The sequence below is a fragment of the Meleagris gallopavo genome, chromosome 3 (assembly GCF_000146605.3).
Source record: "Meleagris gallopavo isolate NT-WF06-2002-E0010 breed Aviagen turkey brand Nicholas breeding stock chromosome 3, Turkey_5.1, whole genome shotgun sequence".
Lineage (NCBI taxonomy): Eukaryota > Metazoa > Chordata > Aves > Galliformes > Phasianidae > Meleagris > Meleagris gallopavo.
In genome coordinates this window covers 14,050,620-14,069,243 of record NC_015013.2, presented here as the reverse complement: position 1 = coordinate 14,069,243, position 18,624 = coordinate 14,050,620, and the positions used below count along the sequence as shown (strand labels likewise).

At 38.9% G+C, this 18,624-nt stretch overlaps 1 protein-coding gene across 1 annotated transcript in view; it reads left to right on the top strand.

Annotated features, from left to right (window-relative positions):
• The window catches only part of PHLPP1 (PH domain and leucine rich repeat protein phosphatase 1), a 121,652-nt gene that overhangs the window by 87,179 nt on the left and 15,849 nt on the right, over window positions 1-18,624 (top strand). Inside the window, exons 5-10 of the mRNA XM_010708426.3 lie at window positions 7,456-7,602; window positions 8,125-8,355; window positions 10,247-10,449; window positions 12,014-12,074; window positions 13,006-13,101; window positions 16,879-17,034. Of these exons, the coding sequence (XP_010706728.1) occupies window positions 7,456-7,602; window positions 8,125-8,355; window positions 10,247-10,449; window positions 12,014-12,074; window positions 13,006-13,101; window positions 16,879-17,034 (894 nt within the window). The remainder of the gene's footprint in view (window positions 1-7,455; window positions 7,603-8,124; window positions 8,356-10,246; window positions 10,450-12,013; window positions 12,075-13,005; window positions 13,102-16,878; window positions 17,035-18,624) is intronic.

The following is an 18,624-nucleotide window of genomic DNA, read 5'->3' as shown; positions in this document are numbered from 1 at the left end:
GACCCCTCTCGGAATACTGCATCCAGTTCTGAAGCCCCCAACACAAGAAGGACATTGAGTTGTTGGAGCAGGTTCAGAGGAGGGTCAGAAAGGTGATCAGAGAGCTGGAGCAGCTCCCCTGTGGGTACAGGCTGAGAAAGTTGGGTCTCTTCAGCCTGAAGTAGAGAGAACTCTAGAGCGGCCTTCCAGTACCTGAAGGGGGCCTACAGGAAAGCTCGAAAGGGACTTTTTATGAGGATATGCATCAACAGGATGAGGAGAAATGGCTTTAAACTGGAAGAGGGTAGATTTAGACAGATTTAGCCTAGATATTAGGAAGAAATTCTTTGCTGTGAGAGTGATGAGACACTGGAACGGTTTGCCCAGCAAGGCTGTGGTTGCTCTCTCCCTGAAGGCATTCAAAGCCAGGCTGAATGGGGCTTTGACCAACCTGCTCTAGAGGGAGGTGTCCTTGCCTATAGTAGGGGGTTTGAACTAGAGGATCTTAAAGGTCCCTTCCAATCCAAACCATTCTATGAATATCCTTGTAGTCAGAATAAGCCCTAAAGCCCTTTGGGGCTTTTAGCCTCTGTATGCCACAGATGGAACGACTGAAGACATTATGTTGTCTAGTCACAAATTCTACAGTTTGCACTGTTTTAATGTCAGGTAATGGTTAAAATATGCCATAAAGTTGAGACTTCTGTACACTGTTCCCAGACTTCTTTCCCCTTGTCTACAATTGAACTTCACAACTTTTTTCTTGAAATGCATACAATTTGGGATTAATGGTTTTGGAGAGGTTTGAAGTAAATGAATAAACCTTAATTTACTGTTGCACTGTTTCAGTGGGCTAGGCACATTTTATATATAATTGTTTCAGTCAGTGCAATTGGGGGAAAAAAAAACTGTTTGCATTGAAAACACTGTTTGCTTGTCAATACTGAGGAGGAAGTTGTATGTAGATCTTTAATCCTGTCATGCTGCAGGGCTGATGTAAGGAGAGCAAGCAAACAAAAAGCAGTGACGGGGGAGACAACATAAGTTTGCTTTAACAATAAAGACAACAATGCTTGATAGTTTTATCTGAAGAAAAGTTATTCTGACTGTGGTTGTTAATAAGTGATTATATGGATTTTTATCTGAAGATCAGTTGGTATTTTTCCCAGAGCCTCTTAAGAAATTATCTGTCTTCTCAGCTGGAATCATTCTGGGCTAGTGGCAGTAATTTCAAGTTGATTCCGTGGTGTGTGAGAAGGCTAAAGGACTTTGGATATTCATGCAAGTGTTTCTGAAATTCCTCCTGACTTCCAACAGAAAGGTAGCAGCTTTTAGTCTGGAAGCAGTGAACTCCTTAATAGTGGTAGGATTAAAAATAGATGGGACTAACAAGCATGCTGTAAAATCACATTTTAAAAAATAATGTATTGCAAATATAGAAATCATAGTTGTTAATTAGATTCAATTCAGTGGAACGGTTAAGCTAAAAATGGTCATATCTCTCTAAATGGTATGGAATCCAGCCATGCTGCAGTGTACTAATCTGACTTGTCTATTGCTTTTCAATACGGCTTCCAAAGTGAGGCTTTTCTTGTTATGAGTTTTAACATGCACCTATTTAGAGGTAACATGTAAACTTATTAGGATAATGCTTATTTTCTTGGTTATCTAATAGCTGTTGTACTTGCTTGTTAACAGCAAATAGTGTGAAGAGTTGATTCCTTGTTTTAGCTGTAAAGACTTGGAGGCTATCAGTAGAACCTATTGCACAAAGAATGCTTTACAGATTGACAGTACTCTGAAGGGCTGCCCTAAAAACTATTTATTTATGTACACACTTAAGTTCAGCCTTAAGAAGTAAATGTTTCTGAATGATTTGTCATTATGTTCAGCTTGGAAACCCACCCCCCAGTTCATGTTTTTGCATTTCAAATATACATTTTCAATGTGGAGGAGAATACACTTTCAGTTTTCTAGGAATTTTGTTCTTTCTCTGGAAAGGATAGTCTTTTCTCACTAATGAAGCAGTGTGCTCAAGGTATGTGCAAGAAATTGGGAACTACAAAGTACAGTAATGCAGGTTTATATTGTTTCCGCTAACAAAACCTACTTTGTTTTTCCAGTCTTTATGGTTGTCTTACCAGCTTTGTAATAGAGTAAGAGCTTTATTGTTGTCTTGAAGTTGGTCCAAATTTGGCTTAACATCTGTGATTCTATTTTGAAAAATAACTGCCTGGATTTAAGGTTATTCCTGCAGTGCAGTCTCTTTAAGGCAATCTACCAATTAATTTTGGCATATAGACTCAAGTCTGCGTGCCAGAATTGTTGCCTCTTTTATATTATTAAATGGAAGGAGAGGGGAGAAGTGTCAGGATGACTGTCTGGCACGTTGGCATAAAGGGTAATGAAAATACCAAAACTGCAGCTATTTCTGTGTTTTTTTTTTTTTCCTTTCTCCCCTTCGCTGTGGGGTTTAAAAAAAAAGGACATGAAAATTCAGGCACAACTGTGTTTTCATTTATTCATTCAACTGATGGGCAATTTGATAAGTAATGGTGAATTTGTTCAAGTTTCTTCTGAATTGACCAGAATTGATCTCTTCTCAAACTGTGTAACTGATCCCCTTGCCTGAGATGACTTCATTACAACTGGTTTTGCGTGGTGTGACATCAGTTACTTGGCTGCTGGATGAACGGGAGTCTTGTCCAGCAAAACAGAGTTCCTCCTTCCTGCTGTCTGCTATCATCTGCGGAAAACTCTTCTGTACTCAAACTTGGAGTGCTGCCATTGACCTCAGCTAGGCAAAGCCTTCACCTGCGGCATCCAAGTGAATTTCCATAGCTGCTGCAAAACCAGTCTGCCCTTATTCAGCTTTTTTTGACAAACTTAGCAGGGCAAGAGGGCTGAAATAGTTTATTTTAATTGTCTGACTTATTTAAGGCTCTTGCAGTTACACACCTCCCTGTAAATGGAGATGCTCTGAAGTATTTCTAACACTAGGCCGACTGCTCCTTTAAGTGATACGCCATGGATGGATCAATCAGTTGCAAGTGCAAAATGATAGAAAATTGGATTGTTTATTGTGATTAAGTTAGTGGCTAAAGTAGCAGGTACTTCTGGCACATGAGTTTCTACCTTCATAGTTCTGCTAGCAAATGATGCTGGAGCTGAGGGCCACAAAGATGATCAGGGGACGGGGGCACCTCCCCTATGAAGACAGGCTGAGAGGGCTGGGCTTGTTCAGCCTGGAGAAAAGAAGGCTGCGGGGTGACCTCATTGCAGCCTTTCAGTACATAAAGGGAACCTACAAACAGGAGGGGAATCAACTATTTGAAGGAGTTGATAACTGCAGGACAAGGGGAATTGGTTTTAAGTTGAGTGAAGGGAGATTTAGGTTGGATGTCAGGGGGAAATTCTTCACAGAGAGAGTGATGAGGTGCTGGAACAGGCTGCCCAGAGAGGTTGTGGATGCCTCGTCCCTGGAGGTGTTCAAGGCCAGGTTGGATGGGGCCCTGGGCAGCCTGGTCTAGTATTAAATGTGGAGGTTGGTGGCCCTGCATGAGGCAGGGGTTTGGAGATTTGTGATCCTTGAGGTCCCTTCCAACCCTGGCCATTCTGTGATCCTGTGATTCTGAGGGACAGCAATGTGGCTGCTTGAAGTGATGGTCACCTGCAACCACAGAGCGCAATCATCAGATAAACCAAATATACTGGAGATAGTATTCGGAAAGCAATTGTTTAACTTAGTCTGACTCTCTTTGTAAGCCGTGTATTCTGTTGGGTGTGTAGTAAAACATCAGTGTTAAAGTGCTTTTGGTAAGAGTAAGCTGAGACTGGCTTTGTTAGACCAGGCTTTTTGGTTGTGTTCCAGACATGGTATATGGCTGTCTTGAATATATTTACCCTTTCTCCAAGCAATCTGAAAGACAAGTATTGTACCATATAATGGAAATTCCTTTGTGCACGTCAAGTAGATGTGAATTTGAATTTAGTGTGTCAGCTCATTGCTTTGCCATGGTATGACCTACTCTTGTTAGCCCCTCTCCTCATTTTGCATATGTCAAATTAATACCGCTCTTGAAGTGGCAGCTTCAGGATTAAGTATGCTTTTTTGCTCAATTATGGCAATTAGTGTTCAGTCATGTTGTGTGTTTAAAAGCAAGAGCTGACACTTGAACATTTTGCTCTAGCTTAAAATAGGACTATTTTTGGCCAGATGAGTATCTCTGTGCTGGTCGTTACAATAGAAAGCCAACTATGCTAAGTGAGCACAACATGTCCAGCAACATTGTTCTTCAGTTTGACTTTTTTTTTTAAGGGATAATGTATCCTAGAACCAGGGAGGGTAGAAGAAGAGGAAGGAAAGCATTTACACTGACTTAATGTGAGGTTATTATGCTGTCATACCTCAAATGAGCAATGTTTTCTTCTTTCCTGTTACACTGTGAGGGCAACATCAATGTGTTCCCCAGCTTCTGTTAGCAATAAAGATTTGGGGGTGAGAAAACATTCTGTAGAATGCTTGAAGCCCAACGTCGTGTAAACTCAGCACCAACAGAAAAAGTCTAAAATACTTCTCTCATCTGTGACTTATAGCCATGCTGTAGGTGCTGCTGATGCTACTGACTGTAACTCTATCTGGATATGAGAAGCGCTGTAAACAATTCAGCGTTTCAAATGTGTTGCATGGCAGCACTCCATAGCAGGAGTGCACTCACCCATTTGTGGATAGTGTGGATAGCTTGGCGTGTGAATGATCAGAGATGAGAGGCAGACTAATTTCGGGCACTTGTTGCTGCTTATTGTAATTGACACTGCTCCATAAGAAGAAATGTGACTTCAGCACGTTGCAGAACATATTTAAAATATTTGTCTTCCAACTTTAAGTACGATATAACAGTAAGCTTTCTTTTGTGGTTTATTTGACATAAACTTATTTGTGTATTTTTGGTTTGTATGTATTCAGTATTGGAGGTGCTACTCATCCTTCCTTACATGTTGTATAGACCAGTTGACCAGTACAATTCATGTCCTTAGTAATTAGATTAACTGGAAGTTCAGTAAAATTCAGACAAATTAAGTCACTGAAGACCCTTAATATTAAAACATACCTTAGGATAGTAAAGATAAAACACAGATTAAATTTTTTTTTTCCCATGGACCTGGAGTGATTTTCCACAAGAGAATGCACGCAGAAGAACATCTAAGTTGAACCCTGCCTTGAAGCTAGTCGATGTAAACATGTATTTTTAGCTTCCTCCTTTTCCACTTCCCCACCTCTTTTCTCTATGTAACAACTTTATCTTCCGTAATTTTATCTTCAGATTGTGTTTGGAGTCTTCTAGTAAATTGCAGTTTTCACTTGGCTGATGGGCAAAAGCCTTGGAAGTTCCTGAGACTCTGGAGTAGCTATAGCCTACGTGCTGATTATTAAATGAGTTAATTCAGTTTCGTGCTTGACTTGAAAGTTGGAATGTTTGCATTTTGAAGCTTCTGTCAGCTTTTAGTTACTGACTTCCTGTCTTCATCACTACTTTTGCACACCTAAATACTGGAAAACTCATTTGAAATGCTTTTTCCATAGTCACTGGCATTTGTATTTGTAGATGACTTTGAGGAAGCTGGGGGGCAGCTGTCCCACCACAGAATTGCCTCAGAATTGCGGGTGGCATTCTATCTTTGGCCTAAGACTGCAATAATCTTCAAGATAAATGCAGGATAGTGGGTGTCAGTTTTTAGGTTCAAGATTTTTAAGCCCTTCCTCCTAAAATAGGAAGGTATTTCATTTATTTTTGTGTGTGTGTATGGCTAACAGCCCATATTAGCATCAGTTAGCTTACCCTAGCATTCTTTTTTTATTTTTACCATTCCCCCTCTAGAGATGCATTAGTCATTGTTTCTGCACGGTAGCATTTCTTTTCCCTGCAGCAGTAATTTCATTGCAAGATTTCATTTATTCTCCATCTAACTCTGTTCCAAACTACTTCTGCCTCCAGCATAGCATCGAGTGTTCAAAATCTGTGCTAGTTCTGTCCATGAGTTTTCCTTCTTTTTTGTCTCCATCTTTGTACCAAAATACCAATAGGTGGCACAGCATTCTGATGTCTGTTGGAAACAATTATAAATATTAAGTGTATTTTGTCTCTCGGGGTAAAATCCACATCCCCTTTGACATGCGCTAATGAAGGCACTATTTCATTTTCATGTTGATTTTTTTTTCAGTGACTTGGGTTTGATTGTTAGGTAATACTGAAGTTGTGTACCAGTTAATTGTGACAGTTGGCAAGGCTTTTTTAAGGGTCGTCTTATGTTAAAGATTTATAAGTGGCATAATGCTCGGTGCATTTTCTGTTCTTGTTTTCTAATTGGGGCAGAAGTGCTTTGAGATTAGAATGTGTTGGGCCAACACAGAGGCTATGGATTTATTGGCACAAACTATCAGTGATGACTCCCATCTGAAATGGGGGAATTTGTAGGTGCGGTTTTGCTTCTGTTATCTTGTTATATAAAAAGCCTGCTCACAAAATAAAGGGCTTGAGACTTAATAAAGGGAAAATTAAGTTTAAATAAAATATCCCTGAATAAACTGTGCCAGAAAAGAAACTTCCTCCCATGTATCAGATTATGACGCAGGTCTTTTCATTCATCCATTTACTTGCCTTTCGGAATACCTCCCAAGTGGTTGTTAGGCAGCTATAATAACATTGCTGAACGTGTGTGCTGGCTAATTGAATAGTCCTCCTCTTGTTTTTTTTTTTCCATTCTTGGTCATTTTTACTAGGGCAACACAAGCGAGTTGCTTCTGTGGCTGACTGGATAAACCAAGGGGATTTTGAGTTTTGTGAAATGTCAAGGCTAACATTTTGAAATCAGGCTTTTACATCCTGATGGATACCACCTAATCAAAATTCTGAGAATTTGCCTGTCACTGCAGAAGTCCTACTTTAGTTTTGCTTTATTTCCCATTTTTTATTCAAACCAATGCATTATAATGAGATTCTTTGTTTGAAAGACCATAGCATCTATTTGCATGAATGGAGCTGGGCTGAACCAAACCACAAAACTGTGTTGAAATAAGTGAGGTTCCTGCACCTTGTAACCAGCATCACTGAGATGGTCTTAGCTTCAAAAAATGTATTGAGAAATATGCTACGAAAGGATCAGATGCCACAGAAGACCGTATCAGAAATGGAGTATGTTATATGGATTACAAGGATCTGATCTGTATTTAGTGTGTTGTTCTAGAGGACCTATTTTCCCATACTAGCTTAACATGATTGAATCTCTTGCAAATGGTACTGAACTTGAGTGCCTGGAAGTTTCCATGCTTGTTCTGAGTACTATAAAATAAAAGCACATGTAATTTTTATTTGAGTAACCAGGCTTACTTTGTGTTAGTTGTTGCAAAGCAACTTGGTGTGTATTATGCTCCACTACTTTTTCTGATTTTTTTTTTTTTTCCTAATCTCTTTGTAGATTCACCAAGTTGAAGAGCCTTAACCTCTCCAATAATAATTTAGGAGAATTCCCACTGGCAGTTTGCAGTATCCCAACCCTGACAGAGCTCAACGTGTCCTGCAATGCCCTCAGAAGTGTTCCAGCAGTCGTAGGCGAGATGCACAAGCAAGTATTTTCTTAAAACTTAATGTACACAGCCTTATAATAAAGGCAACAAACATAACTCTGCACATAATCTTGCTATGAAAAGCAATATAAATTTAACTGGGTTGTGTCAGAGCAAACTGTCTTGAAGATCTATATTGAAGCAGTTCTGTGCCACAAGTAGAGTAAGCTCTCTTTGTATCTGAAACTCTACCAATTCCCAGTATTTAACACGAGGGTCACCTTCATGGTGAACAGAATCTTTAGGCCTTGCTTACGTGCTTCAGTCATCACATATGCGGAGGTGTTTGAAGATGTAACGTGTCTACTAGCATGGCCTAAATTTCATAGTTACCAAGGTTTTTAATTGTTCGGTATCTTCTGTAGCAGATGTTAAACTATTGTTCCTTTGTTTTTCTTCTGCCCTTTGTATATTTTATTTCACTGTAACCACAGCAGACTTGTATGTTTATAGCAAGGATATGTGATTTAACAGGTCGCTCACATTCTTCACTCTCCCTTCCCCTCCCCCATCTGTAATAGCTTGCAGACATTTTTGCTGGATGGTAACTTTCTCCAGTCCCTTCCTGATGAATTGGAGCATATGCATCAGCTCAGCTATGTGAGTCTGTCCTTCAATGAATTCACTGACATTCCAGGAGTATTAGAGAAGCTGACTGCAATGGACAAACTCTGTATGTCAGGAAACTGTATGGATACACTCAACTTGCAAGTGTTAAAAAGGATGCCTCATATTAAACATGTGGACCTAAGGTAGGTTTTTGAAAAAGGAGGAAAAAAAATCTAAGTTGAATCTAAATTAGTGGTATTGAAACAATTTATTTAGTTGTCATAATAACCTCTGGGCATGAATCTGTTGTATTAGTTCATGTTTCTGACTGTTGCATAACTCACAGCACTTGCAGGGACTTGGTGCTTTTTCTTTGAGGAAGAGGTTGCACCGAGGACCAATAGTCAGGATAGTTTTGAAGGACGTGAATATTTACACCAAAAGATGAAATGAAGTGGTGCATGGGCTGCTGGTGACTCCTGCAGTTCTAGTTGGTGCAGTATTAGTATAATATAAATTGTAGTCTTTTATCCGAAAAAAGCTTCTATCTGAAACATTACAGATACGTAAGATGATGAAGAGGGAAGTCAAAATGAATGGATGAAAACAGATGCTTTCATGTTTCTTGGTCTGTAACAAAACCTAGTCCACAACAAGTAGTAGTATTTTATTGATGCCTCCTTAAAAAGATCCTTATTACAAATGGCTTTTGTGTGCTGGTCATTCTTATTGTCTTGGGAGAACCCAGATTTTGCAAGCAGCTGAGCAAGGGTCAATGCATAACCTTTACTATGATATCCAAGTAGGGATGGATTTTGGAACTGCTTAGTTAAATTTAATTGTTCAAGCTAAAACTTTCTGTTGTACTGTTCTGAAGTTGGCAGCTTTTGAAATCAAGAAAAGGCCAGCTTGTCAAGAAAATAGATAACATGATAAAAAGTCACCTTTCTATCACACAACTTTAACTTTTTGTTAATTCACTTTCTCCTATCCTTTGTTAAAGTCTATTAGTTAATAATCAGTGCAGTTCACTTCAGTGTAGTTGAAGGCTGTATCTTGTGAAAGTATTAAAGGGATTGAGGTAGGTGGCATAACTTCTCAAAGGTCTTTGTAAAACTGTCCTGGCTATTTTGTGTCTATTATGTTTGTGAACTGTCTTGTAAATTGGAAGCAGAAAAGAATAGCCTGTGATGGTGGAAGGAGGCTTATTCCATAATTTTATTTAGTGGAAAAGTGTTGTTACTTTGAAAACATACAGCTGTTGTACAGAGCTGAAACAAAGAGCAACAGCAAAACTATAGGTAGGTACCTTCATGCTCAGTAGGGAGGAATAATGAGCCAACACAAATTGATGGAGTGATTTTAGTGTACTGTTCAGATCTGAGAATTTGAACTCTTTGAAGTGCTTTGCCATCTCAAAGATAGCTGTTACAAGATAATATTGTTTCAATTTCAACTTCTCCAGAAGATGCTGAATGCTGGCAGCAGCTGCACTGCGGTGAAGGTGTGATAAACAGCTGTTTTCTTTATCTGATAGACCCACTTGTCTTGGGTTTTTGCTTTTCTTTCTTCCGACACCCTTCTCAGGCCTCTGAATTTGCCCAGTGTGGAACATGATGAAGTGGCAAGCGAGTCTGGAAATTCATGAATCTCAATTTGGCCTTTCAATAAAGTAGGGAATGTGAACAGACTTCTTGTCTGCTAGGATCTCATCTTTCCAGGAGATGCCTGTGATGCACCTGTTTTTTATCTTTTCTGTACTATCAGGCACAGATAATCGTTTATTTTTACGATTACACTTAACAATACAACACGATAACAATAGCACGTAGATTTTCGTTGAGCTTTTTTTCAGTGGTTTTCAGAAAGGAGCCTGATATCATCATTCCTTTGTCATGATGGGTAAAACAACAGAGCTGATGCATCCTATTTTTGAAATCCCCCAAGGGTAGGGCAACTTACTTAAAAATCAGAATTCATTAGAACCTTGAGGTATGTTAATTTAATCCTGAGTAACTGATGGTGGAGTGAGCATTGGTTTGTCAGCAGGACCCTCTCGTGTAACTACATTTAATCTCATTTTTTGTCTGCAAGATTGAATTCAATTAGGAGATTGGAGGCTGATGAAATAGACTTTCTCCACCACGTGACCCAGTTGGACCTCAGAGACAACAAACTTGGAGAGCTGGATGCAACAGTATTTAACAATGTTGAAGTGTTACACTGTGAAAGAAATCAACTGGTAACTCTGAAAACTAGTGGGTATTTTCTCAAAGCCCTGTATGCTTCCTCGAATGGTAAGTGTGTTTCCAGGGCAGCTGCGTTGTCCTCTGCTTTCTGGTTTTTGTGCCTGGCTCAATATATACTCTATGAGCTGGGATGCTTATAGAGATTATAATATATATAATCGAGAGGAGTCAGGAGTCTCTTGCAATGGCCTTGGGATAAAAGATTTTCACATATGCTATGTCATGTTACTGACAACTCTGAGCTTCAGAAATGGCTTCCAGAGAGCACTATAATATTGATTTGGAGTTCTCAAAACCATGAAAATCTTAGAAATTGGGCCAAAATTCTCTATGTCAGCTGGGAGGGGTGTTGAAGCTGTCATTTATGTACTTTATGAAGTAAATAAGGAATTTATTGCTTCTCCCTGGACTTCGAGTTTTGATGAGTGTCTGTGAGACAAACTAAACATATTTTTGCTACTCCTTCTAGCTACTTATTCTTGCTGGAAAGCTATAAAACCTAGAATGAGTAATTTTGTTTGCTTTCTATAATACAAATGTCATAGCCTTTTCCAGTTGAATATTTCCGGTGTTCCATTAATAAGATTTGTTTAATGTCTCTGTAGAAGCTGCTGTGTTACTTAAATACTCAATTTTCACTACCATTTTTATTGTTTGGAGTAGTCAGTGTGGAATAAACAAAACACCAGCTCAGTCAACTGTGAATTTTCTAAACAGTCTGCAATGCTTGGTTGTCATCTTAACGATATCCAGAACTGTGCTGTCATTAAATATTCATGTAAGGATATTTGTAACTATGGAAGGTTAATATAATCTGAGCATGTGCAATGTGAGCTGAGAACCCAAGTTAGCCTGGAGCTTGCTATCAACTGTTTGTTTGGTCACATTGCCAGTAGGAAGAGCATGATGCTGTCCTCTCTATGCACCCACAGCTACCTTGTTCTAAGTCTGTCTCCAAATGAACAGTGATGTTTGTTATATCCATGTTAGTGGATTTTTTATAAGCTTAAGCACCTGCTGGTTTTATTTCAACATCAGTGTTAAGCATCAGCTACCTAAAAGTTTAGGATATGAAACATAGAGTCAATCAAAATGTGCTGCTGGCTGTAGTTGAGGAGCTGTGAAAAGTTTATAAGACTACTTGTAACCAGAAACTCTTGGGTAAAGGATAGAAAAATGCTGTCTTGCCATAACCTAGAGGACTCCAGAAGTATTCCTTAGCTTACTGTTTCAGAGCAAAGAATCCATGGTTGTACTGTTAGTGGAGGGGAAAAAGAAAAAAAAAAAAAGTAGAGTACAGACTGTTTGGCTAGAGCAGACAAACTTGGGTGGCAGAAGTGAAGCTACAAATCTGGGCCAATAGTGGATTTTGTTGTGAAATTTTTAACTCCCTATTTTCTCTTCTCTGATGAATTTTGTAGCATCTGTCATATCAAATACAGCCTCATGTAACAAGCATACTAAGACATAATAGAGGAGAAAAAAACCAAGCAGATCCCTAGCAGCTTTTTTAGTTTACTGACTTATCTGAAATCTGATTGTTAGCTTCTTAAAGTACCTTTTACAGAGCAGCAAATTGCAAAGCTGTATCGTGTTTATTTTACCCTCCTAGAACTTGTTCATCTTGATGTGCATCCAGTTCCTAATTACCTGACTTACATGGATATTTCTAGGTAAGAGTATTTTTTTTTCTTGGGTTTGTGAAATACATATTAATTGAGTTTATGGAGAAGGAACACTGAGTGTTTTACAGAGTTGAAGTGGAAGTAGGAATTGAACCTTGAGATACAACAGTGCTGATTCTCAAAGTCAGTTGTTGTCCAGTAGAAAAAAAAAAAAGCAACAACTGTTCCCTGCTTCCTCTTAACTTTATTTTTAATTTTAGCCTGCTTTAAAGCTCTTTTAAACTGTTGAGGATGATGTAATGTGTGTTTAGGGTCCTATTTGTGAATTTAAAAACTGCAAGAGCTTGAATACAGTTTGCCTGCTTTTGCATCTGTGTATGCTAACTGAAGCAGTGGATATGTGAATGCATGTGCAATCAATCTTGTACACTTATTTTACACTACTGGCTTTTGTCTTTAAGGCAGGATACTTTGAGTGCCCCACTGTGCTTTGCTGAATTTTTGCGTGCAGCTATTTGGAAAAACTTAACTTTTAGAGTGGCTAGCTTCAGTGAAGAAAAATGCAAGAAAACAAAACCCTCAGCTTTTAAGATGCACAGAATGCTTTACACTCTTTGGTGAAGAGTAGCAGAGCGGGTTTCAGAATTGAATTTATAGGGCATCAAAGAGATGTTTCCACTTGAGACCATGAATATTTTTTAAAGGGTGTCTCACAAATGTGCACTAAAACAATTTCCTTTCCTCTGGAAAGACAACTTCCTGATACTCCTAATACTTCTTCCCTGATACTTGGAAAGCAGCTTTTTTTCCTTTCTTGGTTAGAGGCCACATATTTTGGGAAGTTATAATGTGTCAGCTTTATGCTATTGCTATAAGTCTTACTGCGGTGTCCTTAGAGGATATGATCTCAGGAAGTGTACATGTAGGAGAATCATTTGGATAATGATCTGGTATGCCTCATTGTGTTATTTGTTCACAGAAATCATCTGGAAAACCTGCCTGAGTGGGTATGTGACAGCAGAAAACTGGAAGTGTTGGATGTTGGCCACAATCGGATAAGTGAGCTGCCTGCCCGGTGAGTCTTGCAGACCAGCTGCAAAGCACAGTACAAGATAAGCAGTTCAGAAATAATTGCTGATTCAGTGTTTAGTCTGTTGTGATTGTCAGGCAAATTTTATCTTCTGTTTGATTTTATTTTACCTTGTGGAGTGTCATCATGCCACAAGGTTCCACTGAGCCTTTCTTCTTTTACTTTCATGCAGAGAAAGCAGTGCCTTTGAACTTCAGATGGAAGTTTTGAGTCTGTTCAGGGAGGAAAGCCCTTCATTTTTAATACTGAATATTAAATATTTACAGCCATAACTTTACATGACAATTTAGACATTCAGGACGTGTAACTTATTTCTGTTTTAGTGGCATCTAGAGACTCTGTTTTAGAGCCCAGTTTGAGTTTCAGATAAGAAAAAGGATTGAGAGGAGAGAGTAAAGCTGTGTAAAGCAAGTAAGCTTTTGCATGCATAGCAACTGCATTCGATATAAGGATGATCTCCATTCCAGGTCTCTAAACTTTAAGTTGATAAAGTGGTAGGAAAGGAAGTGAACAAGAAAGAAAATCGGTTACATAATGAATGGCTGTTTGTAACTTTTTTCTAGATAGACCCAGTCCAAATATCGGCTAGGTTCCAGTATTGAGCATTTTTAAGTGCCTGACTTCACTGGAAAAGAACTGTCCTTTCTGGCTGCTCTGTACACTTCGAAAGAGATGTTGTGAAAGAGGGAGAGCATGCTGGGCACAAGTGGTGAAAATGCATGGGGATGTACAGAGCCACTGAACATTGTGGACAGCTAGTGATGAAGAGCTGTTTTCCTTACGAAGCTGTGTAGCACTAAAGAGCATCAGGAACAAAAAAGTTGGTGTTGTCGGGGGATTTAGTGCTGGAGATGAGAAGAGAATAGGTTTCAGGAATCTGGTCTGAAAAGGATGTGAGGAGATTTACTGAGCAAACTAATGGCATAACATACAGACCGTTCATCGCTCTGTTTTTTCTACACAAAGTGAAACTTGCACTCACTCAGAAGGTTGGGGGAGCCAAAGTTCATTTGCCTTTCATTTGCACTTCATAACAGCAAGGAATATCAAGGCATACCGGATATCTTTGGGAGATTAATGATTAGCTGAGAACTACGTACAGTCAACATCCCACTTGTCTCTCCTGGCATCTTATCATTAACCCCAGGAAACAGCTTATCTCTTGAAAGCTCTTCTTTGTAGTTTGTGTCTAGATAGCTTAGTTCCTAATAAGTCAGCTCATTTTTAAGGCTCAGTTCAAAACGTGGCCTTAAACATCAATTAATGTTTAGGGAAACTTGGGTCTGAATTCAAATGCAAACAGCTCAGGCATATATACTTCGTGTAAGTATCAGGAAAAATGTTAGTGCTCAGTAAGAGTTCATGTGCTCTACTGCTTGCTTTTTTTGCTTTTTTCTTCTGTATAGAATAGCACTCTGAAAACACACCAAGTAAACAAACAGAGCTCCCCTTGGAGGATGCTTACAAACTTAGCCACAAATGTTCAAGCCTTGACTGCCCAGCGATTTCCTGGAAGGCTGAAGGTTGCACCTAATCTAAACAAATTATGGTTGAGGCTTTCTACTTGCCCCCTTGAAATAGAAGAGCAGCCTTGAAACTAAAAATTTGGAGAGAGGACTATGTACTGATGTTTTTCTCAAAGGAAACAGAAACAATGTATGCTGCTGGGCTGTAGTAGAGCCCATATCTGCTTTAAAAGTACTGAAAAATAACTAAGAGGGTACTTAAGAAGGCAGGACAAATTCATCATAGTAGAACTGATGTCAGAGAATTCCCCAGTGAAAATGGAAATGTTTCAATTAAGGATTGCCAAAATGACCTTGCTGCCACCAGTGAACAGATGCCTGTATATATTTTTTGTTTGTTTCTTTTTGGTCCATTTTTTGAAAATATCTGCTTGTATTCAACACTGCGTTCTCTTGAATGCTGGCTTAGTAAAGGTTTAGTGAAAGTATTCATCCAATTCATCCAATGTTTTATACAGAGATGCTTGATGCTGAGCAGCATGCTTATCTTACACTGTTAGATGCCATTGGAGCTTCAGTGGGAATCAGGCAAGTGGGAAGGCTGCTCTTAGGGAGAACAAATCCTAGTTCCTCACCAGGCCTGAGAGCTAGTTGTCCCAGGCTTGTCAGGAGCTTGATCAGCTGAATGTTGGTGCTTCAAGTTTTCTTCAAGGAGCGCAGTTTCTTTGGTGGTTGTGTAACTTCGAAAGCAAGAAAAAATCTCCCAAAGGCCTACTTAGTTCTTTTGAATTATTTATAAAATGCATTTCCATAAAGGAGTGGATTGTTAAGGTTTTCACTGTAATTTGTACTTTTCTGATTTAAAAATGGCACTGCCCCCACCTATCCAAAAAACCCCAAGTGTGATTTGTTTTTTTTCCTGGAGATGTTCTGCTGCAACTCTTGTTTTTTTTCCTGTAATGTTTAGTGTTGGTGATACTGGCCAGTCTTGATTATGAAAGAAAGTAGAACAGGAAGGCAAATCCTTTAAAATCTCATTCATGTAAAATTGTAATTGAGCAAAAAATATAAAGTACAAAAAACATAATAAATATGCATACCACTGTATGATAAATCTTTTTACTCTGCATTGAACCTCATGGAATGATGTGTCTGGCAGTTGACCTGTATCCATGGTCATAATTCAGATGATGCAGCCAACTGAGATAACTGTTAACACTGGCACGCGGATATGGAGTATGACCGTATCTGTCAAGGGGAAAATGCTCAGCATACTTCATTGATTATTTTGGCACAATAATCCAGTGACCTGATGGATTGTAGGAAAGAGGGAGAAGGAAGGCCCTTCATGGGTCTATGGATCATTGAAACCGAGGGAAGATTATTTGCTGTAATGCTGAGTAATTTGAGAATCTTTGAAATGGGTCAGCACGGCTCTCCGGCTTGCCAGATTGAAGAGTATGGTAGCAGGAATGTAAGATAGGTGGCAGACAGAATAATCTCTTTTTTCTTAATTTGTTGAAAGTGATTTCTGCTTAAAAGCAACACTTTTGCCTTTTTTGAGGTTATTTGGTGCAGATTTTAAACTCTTTAAGTTTTTATATTGCAGATTTTAGCTTTACTGTTTGATTAAAATAAGCAGTCTTTCCTTTCCCCTCATATTGCTCTTTTTTCCCTATCCCTAGTATACCCTAACATCCCACAAAAGCAGAGTGGGGGGATGGGACTTGGGGTCATCTATCGGTTGTAAAAGCTCAAGAAAGTAAAGCCGATTAGATAAATTTCATTTGCTGTAGAACTGGAAAGGAGGCTTTATGTTTGTCTGGTATTAAGGGAAAAGGAAAACATGGGGTGGGGAACTGCGCTGGATTGAATCAGTACATGATGAATCAATTACTATGAAGTTTGTGGGGTTATTTCACCCACACTTCTGAAGTTCCTTCACTAACTAGAGGGATCCCACAGCTTTCTGCAGCCCTTGTTAGCGATTACGGAGTTCACCGTCACGTTAAATGTCCATGTCTTTTATGCTGCAGTAACGTAACCCTTTCTTGCTACTTTCACTCCTTAATCATCCTTGCATCTCCTTCCCTGTCTCTGAACAACCTTTTTACCTTTTTAAGAAGTTGGTGGAGAGTGGGAAGATATTCTCAGATCTGTGTGTAACTAATGCAGTATCTACTAATCAGTTGGTTGAATCACTTTTTTGTAATGAACTGTGGCATCAAGCTGGAGATCACTAAGCAGATCTTCAGCTGAGATTTTACTTATTCGGGGTGTTTTTTCTTTCTTACAGGTTGTTTTACAACAGCAGCTTGCGTAAACTGCTGGCAGGACATAACTTGTTAGGAAGGCTACCAGATCGGCTTGAACGAACACAAGTGGAGGTCCTGGATGTGCAACACAACCAGCTCCTTGAACTGCCATCTAACCTACTTCTGAAAGCTGACAGGTAAATATAAAGGAATTCCAACTTGTCTGTGAGAAACCTTACTTTGTGTTTCATTTCGTAGCTGAAAGGGTAGTCTGAGAGTTCCTCTAATTTGAAAGTTGCCAAACTTTATGTGAGAAGAACAGATGTCTGCCCAGCTCACCAAAACACAAATTCTCTTTATTCTAGTTTTGTTGCCTTATATGGTAGCTTTTTTCCTCTACTGAGCTTCTGCTGGAACACCTACTTCTTGATATCTAACTGTAAAGTGAAGTGTGTGCTATTTTCTGCTACATACATTGAGATGAGTTAGTGGCAGTTTCTTTAAATATATATTTCTTAGTCTCGCTTGATGGAGTGTGAAAGCTTTACCCCCACTCCATCCCTTCAGTCACAGGCTAGAACTTATTTATACCCATCAAACAAAACAAGATCTGTGCATAAGGATGTCAGAATAACTCAGTTATTCCTGTGTCCTCGCTTTGTGAATTTTTTATGCCTTTCAAATGTTTGTTGCTAATCTAGCTGGTGTCACCACTTCATCTGATTTTTGGCTGGTTGTTTTTGTACTGCTGTTCCTGTAGCCTCAAAGTCTTCATAATCTTTCTTCCTTGATCTAAACATATCCTGTGAAGTGACTGTGATTAAAATACCAGGGATTCATAGCATAATTGGATGGTGGATGGTATTGCCCTGCTTGGTGTCAGTGTTCTTTGCACCTCTGCACTTTAACAAATAGTCTCGGTATTTCTGAATATTTTAACCTATACATAATTTAACAGTCAGAGTTGGTGCTGCAGGGTTTTATTTCTGGTCTGAACTGCGACAAAAGGAACATGTAGCTCCTGGGTTTTGAGGGAGGTAAAGAAGCAAGAGGAACAGTGATTTCTCTCTATCACAAATCATCGCCTAGTTAATAATATTACAACCCCCCATTTTTCTGCCATTCTGGTGGGAACCCCTGTTTAAACTTTTTGGGATTCACAGTATCAAGGTTGCAGAATTATGTTCCAAGGAGATTATCTCTCAAAGGAGGGATTTCTTTAGGACAAGGTTTTGTTTCTGGGAACCAGTATGACATTTCAGTCTTGATTTTTATACTTTCTCTTTTAGACTATTGCATACCTGTCCCCATTAAGCCCTAACTAGGGTACAACCTTAAGAACAAACTGATTATCAGCAAATTTTTTCTGATGTTAATTTACTGCTATAATTGAGACTTTACTTAGAAGTGCAGTCAAAACAATGAAACTCAGCAATGCTGCAATTGTAATAATTGCAATTACCTGTTATATTTCTGTTCAAAAATGGTGACGTTCAAAGTGTATTATGTGGCAGAGAAGTTTCATGTCAGCAGCTATAACGGTCTTGAGGGTGACTTCTGAAACTCTTGTTCAGTAGAGATTGTATGAACTTCAGAAATGAAACCTTGTGCAAGTTCTTTTATTGAAGTTTGCAGAGTTAGGTCAATTTAAAATACAGTAACACTATTTTCCTGTCTGCTAACTTGGAAAGAAACTTTGAATCAGATTCAGAAAGCTACTGGCATCTCAAAAAGCAAAGAGATTTACTTCTGTAAATTTCACGTATAGATTGTAGGTCTGGAATGTA